At 39.9% G+C, this 14,307-nt stretch overlaps 1 protein-coding gene across 2 annotated transcripts in view; it reads right to left on the bottom strand.

Annotated features, from left to right (window-relative positions):
* Positions 1–931: 931 nt before the first annotated feature.
* Positions 932–14,307, bottom strand: part of ZNF346 (zinc finger protein 346) — a 110,983-nt gene continuing 97,607 nt past the window's right edge. For both annotated transcript variants that reach the window (XM_053717053.1, XM_053717052.1), the window contains 2 exons: positions 4,099–4,192; positions 932–1,809 (listed from right to left, as the gene is read on the bottom strand). In XM_053717053.1, the coding sequence (XP_053573028.1) occupies positions 1,437–1,809; positions 4,099–4,192 (467 nt within the window). In that variant the 3' untranslated portion in view covers positions 932–1,436. The remainder of the gene's footprint in view (positions 1,810–4,098; positions 4,193–14,307) is intronic.

Here is a 14,307-nt window from a genome sequence, read left to right as displayed (position 1 = left end):
TAAACCCCTTTACAGTCCCTGGTATCTGCTTTGCTGAGACCCAACCAAACCCAAAGGGGAATACGATACCAAATGACGCCTTCAGAAGTCTTTTATAAGTATCAGAGCTCCTCTCACATGCGACTGCATGCCATGCCTCTCAAAAACAAGTGCGCAACACCGGCGCGAAAATGAGACTCTGCCTATGCTTTGGGAAAGCCCCTAAAGAATAAGGTGTCTAAAACAGTGCCTGCCGATATTATTATATCAAAATACCCAGATAAAATGATTCCTCAAGGCTAAATATGTGTTAATAATCAATCGATTTAGCCCAGAAAAAGTCTACAGTTTAAATAAGCCCTTGTGAAGCCCTTATTTACAATCGTAATAAACATGGCTTACCGGATCCCATAGGGAAAATGACAGCTTCCAGCATTACATCGTCTTGTTAGAATGTGTCATACCTCAAGCAGCAAGGGACTGCAAACTGTTCCCCCAACTGAAGTTAATTGCTCTCAACAGTCCTGTGTGGAACAGCCATGGATTTTAGTTACGGTTGCTAAAATCATTTTCCTCATACAAACAGAATTCTTCATCTCTTTTCTGTTTCTGAGTAAATAGTACGTACCAGCACTATTTAAAAATAACAAACTCTTGATTGAATAATGAAAAACTACAGTTAAACACTAAAAAACTCTAAGCCATCTCCGTGGAGATGTTGCCTGTACAACGGCAAAGAGAATGACTGGGGTAGGCGGAGCCTAGGAGGGATCATGTGACCAGCTTTGCTGGGCTCTTTGCCATTTCCTGTTGGGGAAGAGAATATTCCCACAAGTAAGGATGACGCCGTGGACCGGACACACCTATGTTGGAGAAATTAGTTTCTCTTTCTTTCAATAACACATTTTAAAAAACGCAAAGTTACATAAGTATAAAACAGAACACATGAAAGTAAATGTTAATTTGTTTATACCAAAACATATTTAAGCCTATTGCAAAAAATATACTATAGACAACAAAACAGCAGAACAGAAATTTAAAATTGACTAATGCAAGATGACATAGCTAAACTGTATGCACTTTGCATATTTATCTTGACAATTTTGATCCAGATTCTATTAGGATGAGTAAATTATGTATGGGCTATGTTTTTCTTTTCTAAAATTGTAACAAATGCAGGAGTTTATTCATTAATATTTATAGAAACATATGCACACCGCATGTAGAGAACGCAAAATCCACCCTCAAACTGAGAAAGGATTGAATTAAAAAAAAAAAAAAAAATATTTAAGAGAAAGAAAAATACACTTCAAAAGTATTCAAAGCACATATCTAATTAGTACATTAAAAATGCAGATATTCTAAGTGTGCAATGCAGGGAGACAGGTATGCAAAGAGGGAATTGTTGGGACAATATTAACATCACATTTCTTGCTTGTGACCAAGGCTAGACTGATCTAGTAGTCTCGGCTATAATAATTGTAATCCGTTCCCATCCTCCCGTCCATGGCTGAATAGTTGTAATCATCAGACACCACCCTTTCTTCTCGGCTTATATAGCCATAGTGCTCAGGTTCCATCCCTCCTTCTCTGCTTAAATAGCTATGTTGTTCAGGTCCCTTTCTGTTATCTAGGGTAAAAGATGGCTTGAAGGAAGATGCAGAATAAGGTGCAGACAGTAGACTACTCCTGGTGGAAATTCCTCCCAGTAGTGAGGATGTTCCAACTGATAAAGAGGTTCCCGATGACAGATAGCCTCCTCCACCTGTTGAACCACCTCTAAATGAAGAATAGCTTTTGTACGATGAGCCAAAAGTTGAGGGCTTTGAGCTGAAAAAAAAAATGATAGGTGTAAAATTATATTTGTGCTCTTGTAGTGTTATTTCCTTTTATCAGAGACTACAACTGCTAGTGTATAAAATGTGTACAAAACCATTGCACATCGACTGAAATGCATTATCATTCTTCTGACAACATCCATCATTATTGGCCATTTATTTCTCTCTCAACTTTAATTCTGTAATGCAAATGAACCGATATGGAGTTTGGGGTGTTTTTCAAACAGAAAAAATAAATTTGACCCCCCCCCCCAGTACAGACTTGATATACAGTATTTTTTACAATCATATTTGAAGTGGGTTTGGGATTTAAATAATGATATCAGAGCTGTGTTTTATAATGGCAAATTTTAGCAGGGATCTATCCTATCATAGCGCTCGACAAACCCAGGAGCCTGGGAGCCACTGGCTCCCATCATTTTACCCCTGGCTCCTAACTTTTGGGGTTATTCTCCATATATCTATATACAAATCCAACTGTCTGGCTTCTAAAAATATGCCTGGCTCCCAAATATTCTTACTGGCTCCTAATTTTTAAACATATTTGTCAAGCACTGGCTTAAAGTGCCATAAAACAGGTTGAGATCTGTGTATATACTAAAAGGGCTAATTAAGTAAAAATAGTTTGCATAAAAAAAAAATTTGTTTAAAAATTGTTGGCAAGTATTTTAAAATAATTTTCAAAAATAAGCAAAAATACTTTAATAGCCATGCTGTCTCAAGCACTTTTCTCCACCCCCCTTATCAGTGTTTAGACACAGACATTGCATTTCAACTGAGTTCACAGCTTCTAGGCATGCTCCAGCAGATACTCACTGTGCACTTTTGCATTCTACCAAAAGCAACAATAGATATAGATACAGCCATAAAAGGAATTGTGTGGGGGTAGTTAGAGCTGAATAATTCAGAAACTTAAAATAAAGGGTTAATGGTGAGGCACTGCAGTATAAATTTGCAGCTAAATTAATTAAAGTACATATTATATTTTGTCTCTATCCCAACTTGTTTTATGTCCCTTTAAGTATATTTAAACTGAGACTAAAGTCTGTTTTTTTAATGTTACAAGCTTTAAAAATAAATCTAACAAAAAAAAAACAAAAAAAAAAAACAACAACTTGACATTTCAGTCTGCCATCTACTTTCTAACCCTCGCTATTGTGCAATACTCATACATCTCTTTTTAGTTTCTTAGCCAGCTAGTTTCTTTAACATGCCGCTGAAAATGCAGCTTCACTAGCTATGCAGAACAGTGAATTGTGACTCAAAGTTTACTTCGGTAGAGCCGGTAAGTTGTGTTTGCATTGTCACAAGCTGGCTAAGAGACTAAGAGAACCATAAGCACAGACTGCTATTCTACTAAGTGGCTGGTAAACACAATGGGGGTTAAGCTGGTACAGGGTTGAATACTTTGTGTATTATGTGTTTTTGACATCCCAAACCCATTACATATATTACTCGCTAGTTGGAAACTAAAGGGAGAATTTGAAAAACATGTTAGTTTTGTGGTGATTTTTAAAACACAAAAAAAATTGAAATGTTTGCTCATACATTACTTTTAGCACATATTCTCTTTAACAATGCCAACATAGTGAGAAGACTCACTAGTCTTCAACATATTTTGCTAGGAGTCTAAATAGTAAGTTGGCCATTACTGTTGTATTGTATTGGCCCCTAACACAAGAGGTCTTAAAGGGAAGTTAAAGTGACAGACAACACTAAAATTATTAGGGTTTAAAAAAAAAAAAAAAAAAAAAAAATTAGATAATGCCTTTACTACCCATTACCCAGCTTTGCACAACCAAAATTGTTATATTAATATACTTTATAACATTTAAACCTCTAAATTTCTGCCTGTTTCTAAGCCACTAGAGACCGCCTCTTACTACATGCTTTTTTATTTGCTTTTCAGAGCAGGTGGTTGCTAATTCTTGTGAGCCGGATATAGATAACATTGTGCTCACACCCTTGAGTTGTGCACAACACAGCTAAAATGCAAGTCAATAGATAATAAAAGTAAAATTGAATGCACAAAGGAGGTTAAAGACAGAATATGGTGTGGTCAGGCTGTCTAGTTAAGAAACAGATTACTTGCAAAACTAGCACTACTAAGAACTACCAACTAGCATTCAGTTTGCTACTACAAGGAAATAAGGTAGACATAACATTAATTATAAGCAAATGCTTAGTGTGTCAAGTTGTTTAAGAGAAACAGCTCAAATACAAAAATACATAACTGCACGCATAATTTTAAAAGCAGGATAACAAGGATTGATCTACTTACTGATTCTTGTGTTTAAATCCGCTAATGTGAGCTTGGTACTGTTCTATTGAGTTCAGTTCAAGTTTACAGGTATCACAGAAGTACCCTTTCCCAGCTGGAAAACAAGAGCAAACTTTTAGTGCTGGAAGTGTCTTCTGCAGTATAGAAACACCTTAAAAATAAAAGCCGTCACTCAAGTCTAAAAACAAATTCTAAAAATGTAAAAACAAAATAATGGTAAGGTGGCTCATACTATTCACAATCTGCTAAGTATAAACAATTTACAATAGGCACCTGAAATCACAAGGGGGTGTACTAATTATCCACAAGTAATGGAAACACGTGACACTCCCTAACCCCAAGATGTTGCATGTAAACTTGACTGGACAAATGATTTCTGCCTTATCCAGGGGCTCAAATGGTTACATTTTAAAATTGCATTGCTCTGCTTTTTTATGACATGAGTACAAACTATGACATTTTAAAAAAAGCAAATTAAATGAAAAAATGATAAAAACACAAAACAAAAACTAAATATATTTTTATTGAGGTATATCAAATAAGTTACCTTACCGTATTCTACTGGTATTAAAAACAAAATCTACCAGTTCCAAATATCAAGTTTTCATACAAAAAGGAAATTTATGCTTACCCGATAAATTTATAATGACTGGGGGTTGGATAGAAGGGAGGTGATATTTAGCAGCTTTGCTGTGGTGCTCTTTGCCGCCTCCTGCTGGGCAGGAGTGATATTTCCAATAGTAATTAGATGATCCGTGGACTTGTGTCATTAGAAAGAAAACAGAATTTATGCTTACCTGATAAATTACTTTCTCTTGCGGTGTATCCAGTCCACGGATTCATCCTTTACTTGTGGGATATTCTCATTCCCTATAGGAAGTAGCAAAGAGAGCACACAGCAAAGCTGTCCATATAGCTCCCCTTCTAGCTCCACCCCCCAGTCATTCGACCAAAGGTTAGGAAGAAAAAGGAGAAACCATAGGGTGCAGTGGTGACTGTAGTTTAAACAAAAAATGTTTTACCTGACTTAAATGCCAGGGCGGGCCATGGACTGGATACACCGCAAGAGAAAGTAATTTATCAGGTAAGCATAAATTCTGTTTTCTCTTGCAAGGTGTATCCAGTCCACGGATTAATCCTTTACTTGTGGGATACCAATACCAAAGCTTTAGGACACAGATGAAGGGAGGGAACAAGACAGGTACCTTAAACGGAAGGCATCACTGCTTGCAAAATCTTTCTCCCAAAAATAGCCTCCGAAGAAGCAAAAGTATCGAATTTGTAAAATTTGGCAAAAGTATGCAGTGAAGACCAAGTCGCAGCCTTACAAATCTGTTCAACAGAAGCCTCATTTTTGAAAGCCCATGTGGAAGCCACTGCTCTAGTAGAATGAGCATTAATTCTTTCAGGAGGCTGCAGGCCAGCAGTCTCATAGGCCAAACGGATGAACACAGAGAAGGAACAACTATTTCCTGGTTAATATTCTTGTTAGAAACAACTTTAGAAAGAAACCCAGGCTTGGTACGCAAAACTACCTTATCTGCGTGGGACACCAGGTAAGGTGAATCACACTGTAAGGCAGATAATTCTGAAACTCTTCGAGCAGAAGAGATAGCTATCAAAAACAAAACTTTCCAAGATAACAACTTAATGTCTATGGAATGTAAAGGTTAAAACGGAACCCCTTGAAGAACTGAAAGAACTAGATTCAAACTCCATGGCGGAGCCACAGGTTTATAGACAGACTTCTGACTAAAGCCTGAGCAAACGCTTGAACGTCTGGTACCTCTGCCAGATGCTTGTGTAACAGGATAGACAAAGCAGATATTTGTCCTTTTAAGGAACTAGCTGACAATCCTTTCTCCAGTCCTTCTTGGAGAAAGGACAATATCCTGGGAATCCTAATCTTACTCCATGAGTAACCCTTGGATTCACACCAACAAAGATATTTCCGCCATATCTTATGGTAGATTTTCCTGGTGACAGGCTTTCTAGCCTGAATCAGAGTATCTATAACTGACTCAGAGAACCCACGCTTTGATAGAATTAAGCGTTTAATCTCCATAGAAGATCCTGCCTCATTGGCAGTGACCATGGTGGGACAGATGACATGTCCACTAGGTCTGCATACCAAGTCCTGCGTGGCCACGCAGGCGCTATCAGAATCACAGAAGCCTTCTCCTGCTTGATTCTGGCAACCAGACACGGGAGGAGAGGAAACGGTGGAAAAACATAAGCCAGATTGAAGGACCAAGGCGCTGCTAGAGCATCTATCAATACCGCCTTGGGATCCCGGGACCTGGACCCATAGAGAGGAAGTTTGGTGTTCTGACGGGACGCCATCAGATCCAACTCTGGGGTGCCCCATAGCTGAGTCAGCTGGGCAAATACCTCCGGGTGGAGTTCCCACTCCCCCGGGTGAAAAGTCTGACTTAGAAAATCCGCCTCCCAGTTGTCTACTCCTGGGATGTGAATTGCTGAGAGATGGCAGGAGTGATCCTCCGCCCACCTGATTATTTTGGTTACTTCTGTCATCGCTAGGGAACTCCTTGTTCCCCCCTGATGATTGACGTAAGCTACAGTCGTGATGTTGTCCGACTGAAAAAGATGTTTGTCTGAAATCCTTAGTTGCTTGTAAATAGAACTTTAAAGCACAAACTACATCAAGATTGTGTAATAGACATTCCTTCTTCGACCCGAGAGAGACCCTAGTGCTTAGAGCCAGCAAAGAGAATGACTGGGGGGTGGAGCTAGAGGGGGAGCTATATGGACAGCTTTGCTGTGTGCTCTCTCTGCTACTTCCTGTAGGGAATGAGAATATCCCACAAGTAAAGGATGAATCCATGGACTGGATACACCTTGCAAGAGAAATATGTACGCAAAAGAATATACCCCCCCTTTGGCCTAAATTCTATAATGGATGTTTGTTTTACTAAAACATGCTGGGCAATTTTTCATTTTTCACTATTCTAAACAAAATTTAGATGTATCTGAGACTTCCAAGTTCTATATCCAGTTTTTTTTTAGTATACAGTAATATTAATATTGATTATGAATTAGGATTCACTCCTAAAATAAGGTTAATCAATTGTTAAAAGCTTTGTTCTCTAATATTTAATCTTTGTAGTTTAACTTTTGATTGAGAAATTCTTGCATTAATCCCAATAGTTAAGGGTTAACCATGCAACAGGTGCCTGTAATTGTCAGGTAATTATGTCTTTAAATAAAGACATCAGGTTGGAACACAGGTTATGCCAGTGAACAAGGACTGAGACATGTTTGGCTGTTTGTTCTAACCCTGTAACTTGTATTTATGTTTTTACATGTAATTTAATGGATTTTAACCATTTATTCTAAATAAAGTTTTTTTTTTTTTTTTTTTACAAAATATTCTCTTTTTTTTGGTCTGGAGATGCGGGATTGCAGAGTAGGTCTAAAAGAATATACCAACACCAGGAGAAAAAAAACAAAAAAAACGCGATGGGTCTCATGGGCTCTCACCATAATTAAAGAATTTAATTTACCAGGTAAGCATAAATTGCGTTTTCTTTCAGTAGTGAGTCCACAATCCATTACTCCTGGGAACTAATACTCTAGCTGTGGAGTGCAACGGAGGGTGGGATTTTAAAAACATTTTTTTCACCGAGAAACTAAAATCAGCAACTCAAATAATGCCTAAAAAAGGCAACCCAAAAATAAAAAAAACCTAACAGGCAAAAATAAAATCAAAAGAGCAGTGTCAAAAAGGTATAATTAGCAATCTGTTTAGGTGGAGGCTGAACTTAAAGTAAGCTTAAAGGGCCACTGTAAGTAAATATTTTCTATGCCTGTTACTAACTAACTAGCCCAAATACGCTTTTTATCAATAGCATTTCATTAACATATCTCTACCGTATAGCAGAAATCTTTTCTGCAAATGTAATTGTTTTCCAAACCCACTCCATGGGTATCCTTTGCTCTGTACCAATCCGTTTACAATACCTAGGTTTCAAAATGGCGCTTAAAACACAAAGTTATTGGTTTAAGTATTTTGAACACTCAGTGCTGAAAATAGTGGGCAGGATAACGTGACATCATCAGCGAATAAAAGATATAAATTTTAGAACGTTATGAAACTTCGTTTTGGAGAAAATATAAGTCAGTAGGTTTTAATTAATGTTTATTAACTTTAATATGTTAGTTGTTTAGCTTAAAAATTATAACAGAAAGTATCCCTTTAATGGATCAAAAGCTTCAACCAAGAGGCCAAACAGCAGAAACTTTATAACTTTTCTTATAACCAGCAAAATTAACAAATGTGACGTTTGTCTAAAACATAATACTTCAAAGCTCTATTATCCAAATTATGAAGAACTCTCCCTGAATACATTTTTAAGATTAGGACATAAAGGGACATTAGGCAATAAGACATTTGGTCATTAAAACTGCCTTATCCGGATGAAAAATAAGTTGAGGACATTATGCTCAGATAATTCAGAAACTCTACTAGCAGATGAAAAAGTTAAAAGAAACAAAAAAAAACTTTCAAGAAAAGTAGTTTAATATCCACTTTATGGATGCTGGCTCAAAAGGAAAAAGGAAATGTATTCTTACCTGATAAATTTGTTTCTTTTACGATACGATGAGTCCACAGATTTCATCCTTACTTGTGGGATATCGCCTCCTGGTCAGCAGGAGGCAAAGAGCACCACAGCAGAGCTGTATATATAGCTCCTCCCTTCCCTCCCACTCCAGTCATTCGACCAAGGTTGGGAAGAGAAAGGAAAAGCCAAGGTGCAGAGGTGACTCAAGTTTAACCAAAAATAAAATAAAGACCTGTCTCGAAAAAACAGGGAGGGCCGTGTACTCGTATCGTAAAAGAAACAAATTTATCAGGTAAGAATAAATTTCCTTTTCTTTTACAAGATACGATGAGTCAACGGATTTCATCCTTACTTGTGGGATACAATACCAAAGCTATAGTACATGGATGAAACGGGAGGGACAAGACAGGGAACCTAAAACGGAAGGCACCACTGCTTGAAGAACTTTCCTCCCAAAAACAGCCTCAGACGAGGCAAAAGTATCGAATTTGTAAAATTTGGAAAAAGTGTGAAGAGACGACCAAGTTGCAGCTTTGCAAATCTGTTCAACCGAAGCATCATTTTTGAATGCCCATGACGAAGCCACAGCTCTAGTGGAATGAGCCGTAATACGTGCAGGAGGCTACTGATACTCTTCAGCCAAAATGAAAGAGGTAGCCGTAGCTTTCTGACCCCTACGCTTCCCAGAAAAAACAATAAACAAGGAAGAAGATTGATGAAAATCCTTAGTGCCCTGCAAGTAAAACTTTAAAGCACAGACCACATCCAAATTATGTAACAGCCGCTCCTTCTTAGAAGGATTAGGACACAAGGAAGGAACAACAATTTCCTGATTAATATTTTTAGTAGAAAAAAACCTTAGGAAGAAAACCAGATTTGGTACGTAACACCACCTTATCAGAATGGAAAACAAGATAAGGAGAATCACATTGTAATGCCGAAAGCTCAGAAACTCTGCGAGCAGAAGAAATAGCAACCAAAAATAAAACTTTCCAAGATAACAGCTTAATATCTATGGAATGCATAGGTTCAAACGGAACCTCTTTAAGAACATTAAGAACTAAATTCAAACTCCAAGGAGGAGCAATTGATCTAAATACAGGCCTGATTCTAGTCAGAGCCTGACAAAAAGATTGAACATCTGCCAGACGCTTGTGTAGCAAAATAGACAAAGCAGAAATCTGTCCCTTTAAGGAACTTGCTGACAACCCTTTCTCCAATCCTTCATGGAGAAAAGACAAAATCCTGGGAATCCTAACCCTACTCCATGAGTAGCCCTTGGATTCGCACCAATAAAGATATTTACGCCATATCTTATGGTAAATCTTTCTAGTAACAGGCTTACGTGCCTGAATCAAGGTATCAATGACCGAATCGGAGAACCCTCGCTTAGATAAAAACATAATTTATGCTTACCTGATAAATTTATTTCTCTTGTAGTGTATCCAGTCCACGGATCATCCATTACTTATGGGATATTAACTCCTCCCCAACAGGAAGTGCAAGAGGATTCACCCAGCAGAGCTGCTATATAGCTCCTCCCCTAGCTGCCATTACCAGTCATTCGACCGAAAACATGCAGAGAAAGGAAAACCATAGGGTGCAGTGGTGACTGTAGTTTAATGGAAAAATTACCTGCCTTAAAGTGACAGGGCGGGCCGTGGACTGGATACACTACAAGAGAAATAAATTTATCAGGTAAGCATAAATTATGTTTTCTCTTGTTAAGTGTATCCAGTCCACGGATCATCCATTACTTATGGGATACCAATACCAAAGCTAAAGTACACGGATGACGGGAGGGACAGGCAGGCTCTTTATACGGAAGGAACCACTGCCTGAAGAACCTTTCTCCCAAAAACAGCCTCCGAAGAAGCAAAAGTGTCAAATTTGTAAAATTTGGAAAAAGTATGAAGAGAAGACCAAGTTGCAGCCTTGCAAATCTGTTCAACAGAAGCCTCATTCTTAAAGGCCCAAGTGGAAGCCACAGCTCTAGTAGAATGTGCTGTAATTCTTTCAGGAGGCTGCTGTCCAGCAGTCTCATAGGCTAACCGTATTATGCTACGAAGCCAAAAGGAGAGAGAGGTAGCCGAAGCTTTTTGACCTCTCCTCTGACCAGAATAAACGACAAACAGGGAAGACGTTTGTCGAAAATCCTTAGTTGCCTGTAGATAAAATTTCAGGGCACGGACTACATCTAGATTGTGTAGCAGACGTTCCTTTTTCGAAGAAGGATTAGGACACAAAGATGGAACCACAATCTCTTGATTGATATTCCTGTTAGTGACCACCTTAGGTAGGAACCCAGGTTTAGTACGCAGAACTACCTTGTCTGAATGAAAAATCAGATAAGGAGAATCACAATGTAAGGCAGATAACTCAGAGACTCTTCGAGCCGAGGAAATCGCCATTAAAAACAGAACTTTCCAAGATAACAACTTGATATCAATGGAATGAAGGGGTTCAAACGGAACCCCCTGTAAAACATTAAGAACTAAGTTCAAACTCCATGGTGGAGCAACAGTTTTAAACACAGGCTTGATCCTAGCTAAAGCCTGACAAAAAGCTTGAACGTCCGGAACTTCTGACAGACGTTTGTAAAAGAATGGACAGAGCTGAAATCTGTCCCTTTAAGGAACTAGCGGATAAACCCTTTTCTAAACCTTCTTGTAGAAAAGACAATATCCTCGGAATCCTAACCTTACTCCATGAGTAACTCTTGGATTCGCACCAATATAAGTATTTGCGCCATATCTTATGGTAAATCTTTCTGGTAACAGGCTTCCTAGCCTGTATTAAGGTATCAATAACTGACTCAGAAAAACCACGTTTTGATAAAATCAAGCGTTCAATTTCCAAGCAGTCAGCTTCAGAGAAATTAGATTTTGATGTTTGAAGGGACCCTGGATCAGAAGGTCCTGTTTCAGAGGTAGCGACCAAGGTGGACAGGATGACATGTCCACTAGATCTGCATACCAAGTCCTGCGTGGCCATGCAGGCGCTATTAGAATCACTGATGCTCTCTCCTGTTTGATTCTGGCAATCAATCGAGGAAGCATCGGGAAGGGTGGAAACACATAAGCCATCCCGAAGGTCCAAGGTGCTGTCAAAGCATCTATCAGAACCGCTCCCGGATCCCTGGATCTGGACCCGTAACGAGGAAGCTTGGCGTTCTGTCGAGACGCCATGAGATCTATCTCTGGTTTGCCCCAACGGATGAATCTATCTCTGGTTTCATCCCCCGGATGAAAAGTCTGACGACTTAAGAAATCCGCCTCCCAGTTCTCCACTCCCGGGATGTGGATTGCTGACAGGTGGCAAGAGTGAGACTCTGCCCAGCGAATTATCTTTGATACTTCCATCATTGCTAGGGAGCTTCTTGTCCCTCCCTGATGGTTGATTTAAGCTACAGTCGTGATGTTGTCCGACTGAAACCTGATGAACCCCCGAGTTGTTAACTGGGGCCAAGCCAGAAGGGCATTGAGAACTGCTCTCAATTCCAGAATGTTTATTGGTAGGAGACTCTCCTCCTGATTCCATTGTCCCTGAGCCTTCAGAGAATTCCAGACAGCGCCCCAAACTAGTAGGCTGGCGTCTGTTGTTACAATTGTCCAGTCCGGCCTGCTGAATGGCATCCCCCTGGACAGATGTGGCCGAGAAAGCCACCATAGAAGAGAATTTCTGGTCTCTTGATCCAGATTCAGAGTAGGGGACAAGTCTGAGTAATCCCCATTCCACTGACTTAGCATGCACAATTGCAGCGGTCTGAGATGTAGGCGTGCAAAGGGTACTATGTCCATTGCTGCTACCATTAAGCCGATCACCTCCATGCATTGAGCTACTGACGGGTGTTGAATGGAATGAAGGACACGGCATGCATTTTGAAGCTTTGTTAACCTGTCTTCTGTCAGGTAAATCTTCATTTCTACAGAATCTATAAGAGTCCCCAAGAAGGGAACTCTTGTGAGTGGAAAGAGAGAACTCTTCTTTTCGTTCACCTTCCATCCATGCGACCTTAGAAATGCCAGTACTAACTCTGTATGAGACTTGGCAGTTTGAAAGCTTGAAGCTTGTATCAGAATGTCGTCTAGGTACGGAGCTACCGCAATTCCTCGCGGTCTTAGTACCGCTAGAAGAGCACCCAGAACCTTTGTGAAGATTCTCGGAGCCGTAGCCAATCCGAATGGAAGAGCTACAAACTGGTAATGCCTGTTTAGAAAGGCAAACCTTAGATACCGGTAATGATCTTTGTGAATCGGTATGTGAAGGTAAGCATCCTTTAAATCCACTGTGGTCATGTACTGACCCTTTTGGATCATGGGTAAAATTGTCCGAATAGTTTCCATTTTGAACGATGGAACTCTTAGGAATTTGTTTAGGATCTTTAAATCCAAGATTGGCCTGAAAGTTCCCTCTTTTTTGGGAACCACAAACAGATTTGAGTAAAACCCTTGTCCTTGTTCCGACCGTGGAACCGGATGGATCACTCCCATTAATAAAAGATCTTGTACGCAGCGTAAAAACGCCTCTTTCTTTATTTGGTTTGTTGACAACCTTGACAGATGAAATCTCCCTCTTGGGGGAGAGAATTTGAAGTCTAGAAGGTATCCCTGAGATATGATCTGTAACGCCCAGGGATCCTGGACATCTCTTGCCCAAGCCTGGGCGAAGAGAGAAAGTCTGCCCCCCACTAGATCCGTTCCCAGATCGGGGGCCCTCGATTCATGCTGTCTTAGGGGCAGCAGCAGGTTTCCTGGCCTGCTTGCCCTTGTTCCAGGACTGGTTAGGTCTCCAGCCTTGTCTGTAGCGAGCAACAGCTCCTTCCTGTTTTGGTGCAGAGGAAGTTGATGCTGCTCCTGCTTTGAAATTAGACTGTCTAGCCTTAGGTTTGGCTCTGTCTTGAGGCAGGGCATGGCCTTTACCTCCTGTAATGTCAACGATAATTTCTTTCAACCCGGGCCCGAATAAGGTCTGCCCTTTGAAAGGTATATTAAGCAATTTAGATTTAGAAGTAACGTCAGCTGACCAGGATTTTAGCCACAGTGCTCTGCGTGCCTGAATGGCGAATCCGGAATTCTTAGCCGTAAGTTTAGTAAAATGTACTACGGCATCTGAAATAAATGAGTTAGCTAACTTAAGGGCTTTAAGCTTGTGTGTAATCTCATCTAATGGAGCTGATTCAAGTGTCTCTTCCAGAGACTCAAACCAAAATGCTGCTGCAGCCGTGACAGGCGCAATGCATGCAAGAGGTTGCAATATAAAACCTTGTTGAACAAACATTTTCTTAAGGTAACCCTCTAACTTTTTATCCATTGGATCTGAAAAGGCACAGCTATCCTCCACCGGGATAGTGGTACGCTTAGCTAAAGTAGAAACTGCTCCCTCCACCTTAGGGACCGTTTGCCATAAGTCCCGTGTGGTGGCGTCTATTGGAAACATCTTTCTAAATATCTGAGGGGGTGAGAACGGCACACCGGGTCTATCCCACTCCTTAGTAACAATTTCAGTAAGTCTCTTAGGTATAGGAAAAACGTCAGTACTCGCCGGTACCGCAAAATATTTATCCAACCTACACATTTTCTCTGGTATTGCAACTGTGTTACAATCATTCAGAGCCGCTAACACC

Source organism: Bombina bombina, chromosome 6 (assembly GCF_027579735.1).
Source record: "Bombina bombina isolate aBomBom1 chromosome 6, aBomBom1.pri, whole genome shotgun sequence".
In the NCBI taxonomy this organism is placed as follows: domain Eukaryota; kingdom Metazoa; phylum Chordata; class Amphibia; order Anura; family Bombinatoridae; genus Bombina; species Bombina bombina.
The sequence above is the reverse complement of the archived record's forward strand: the minus strand, read 5'-3'. Positions and strand labels throughout refer to the sequence as shown.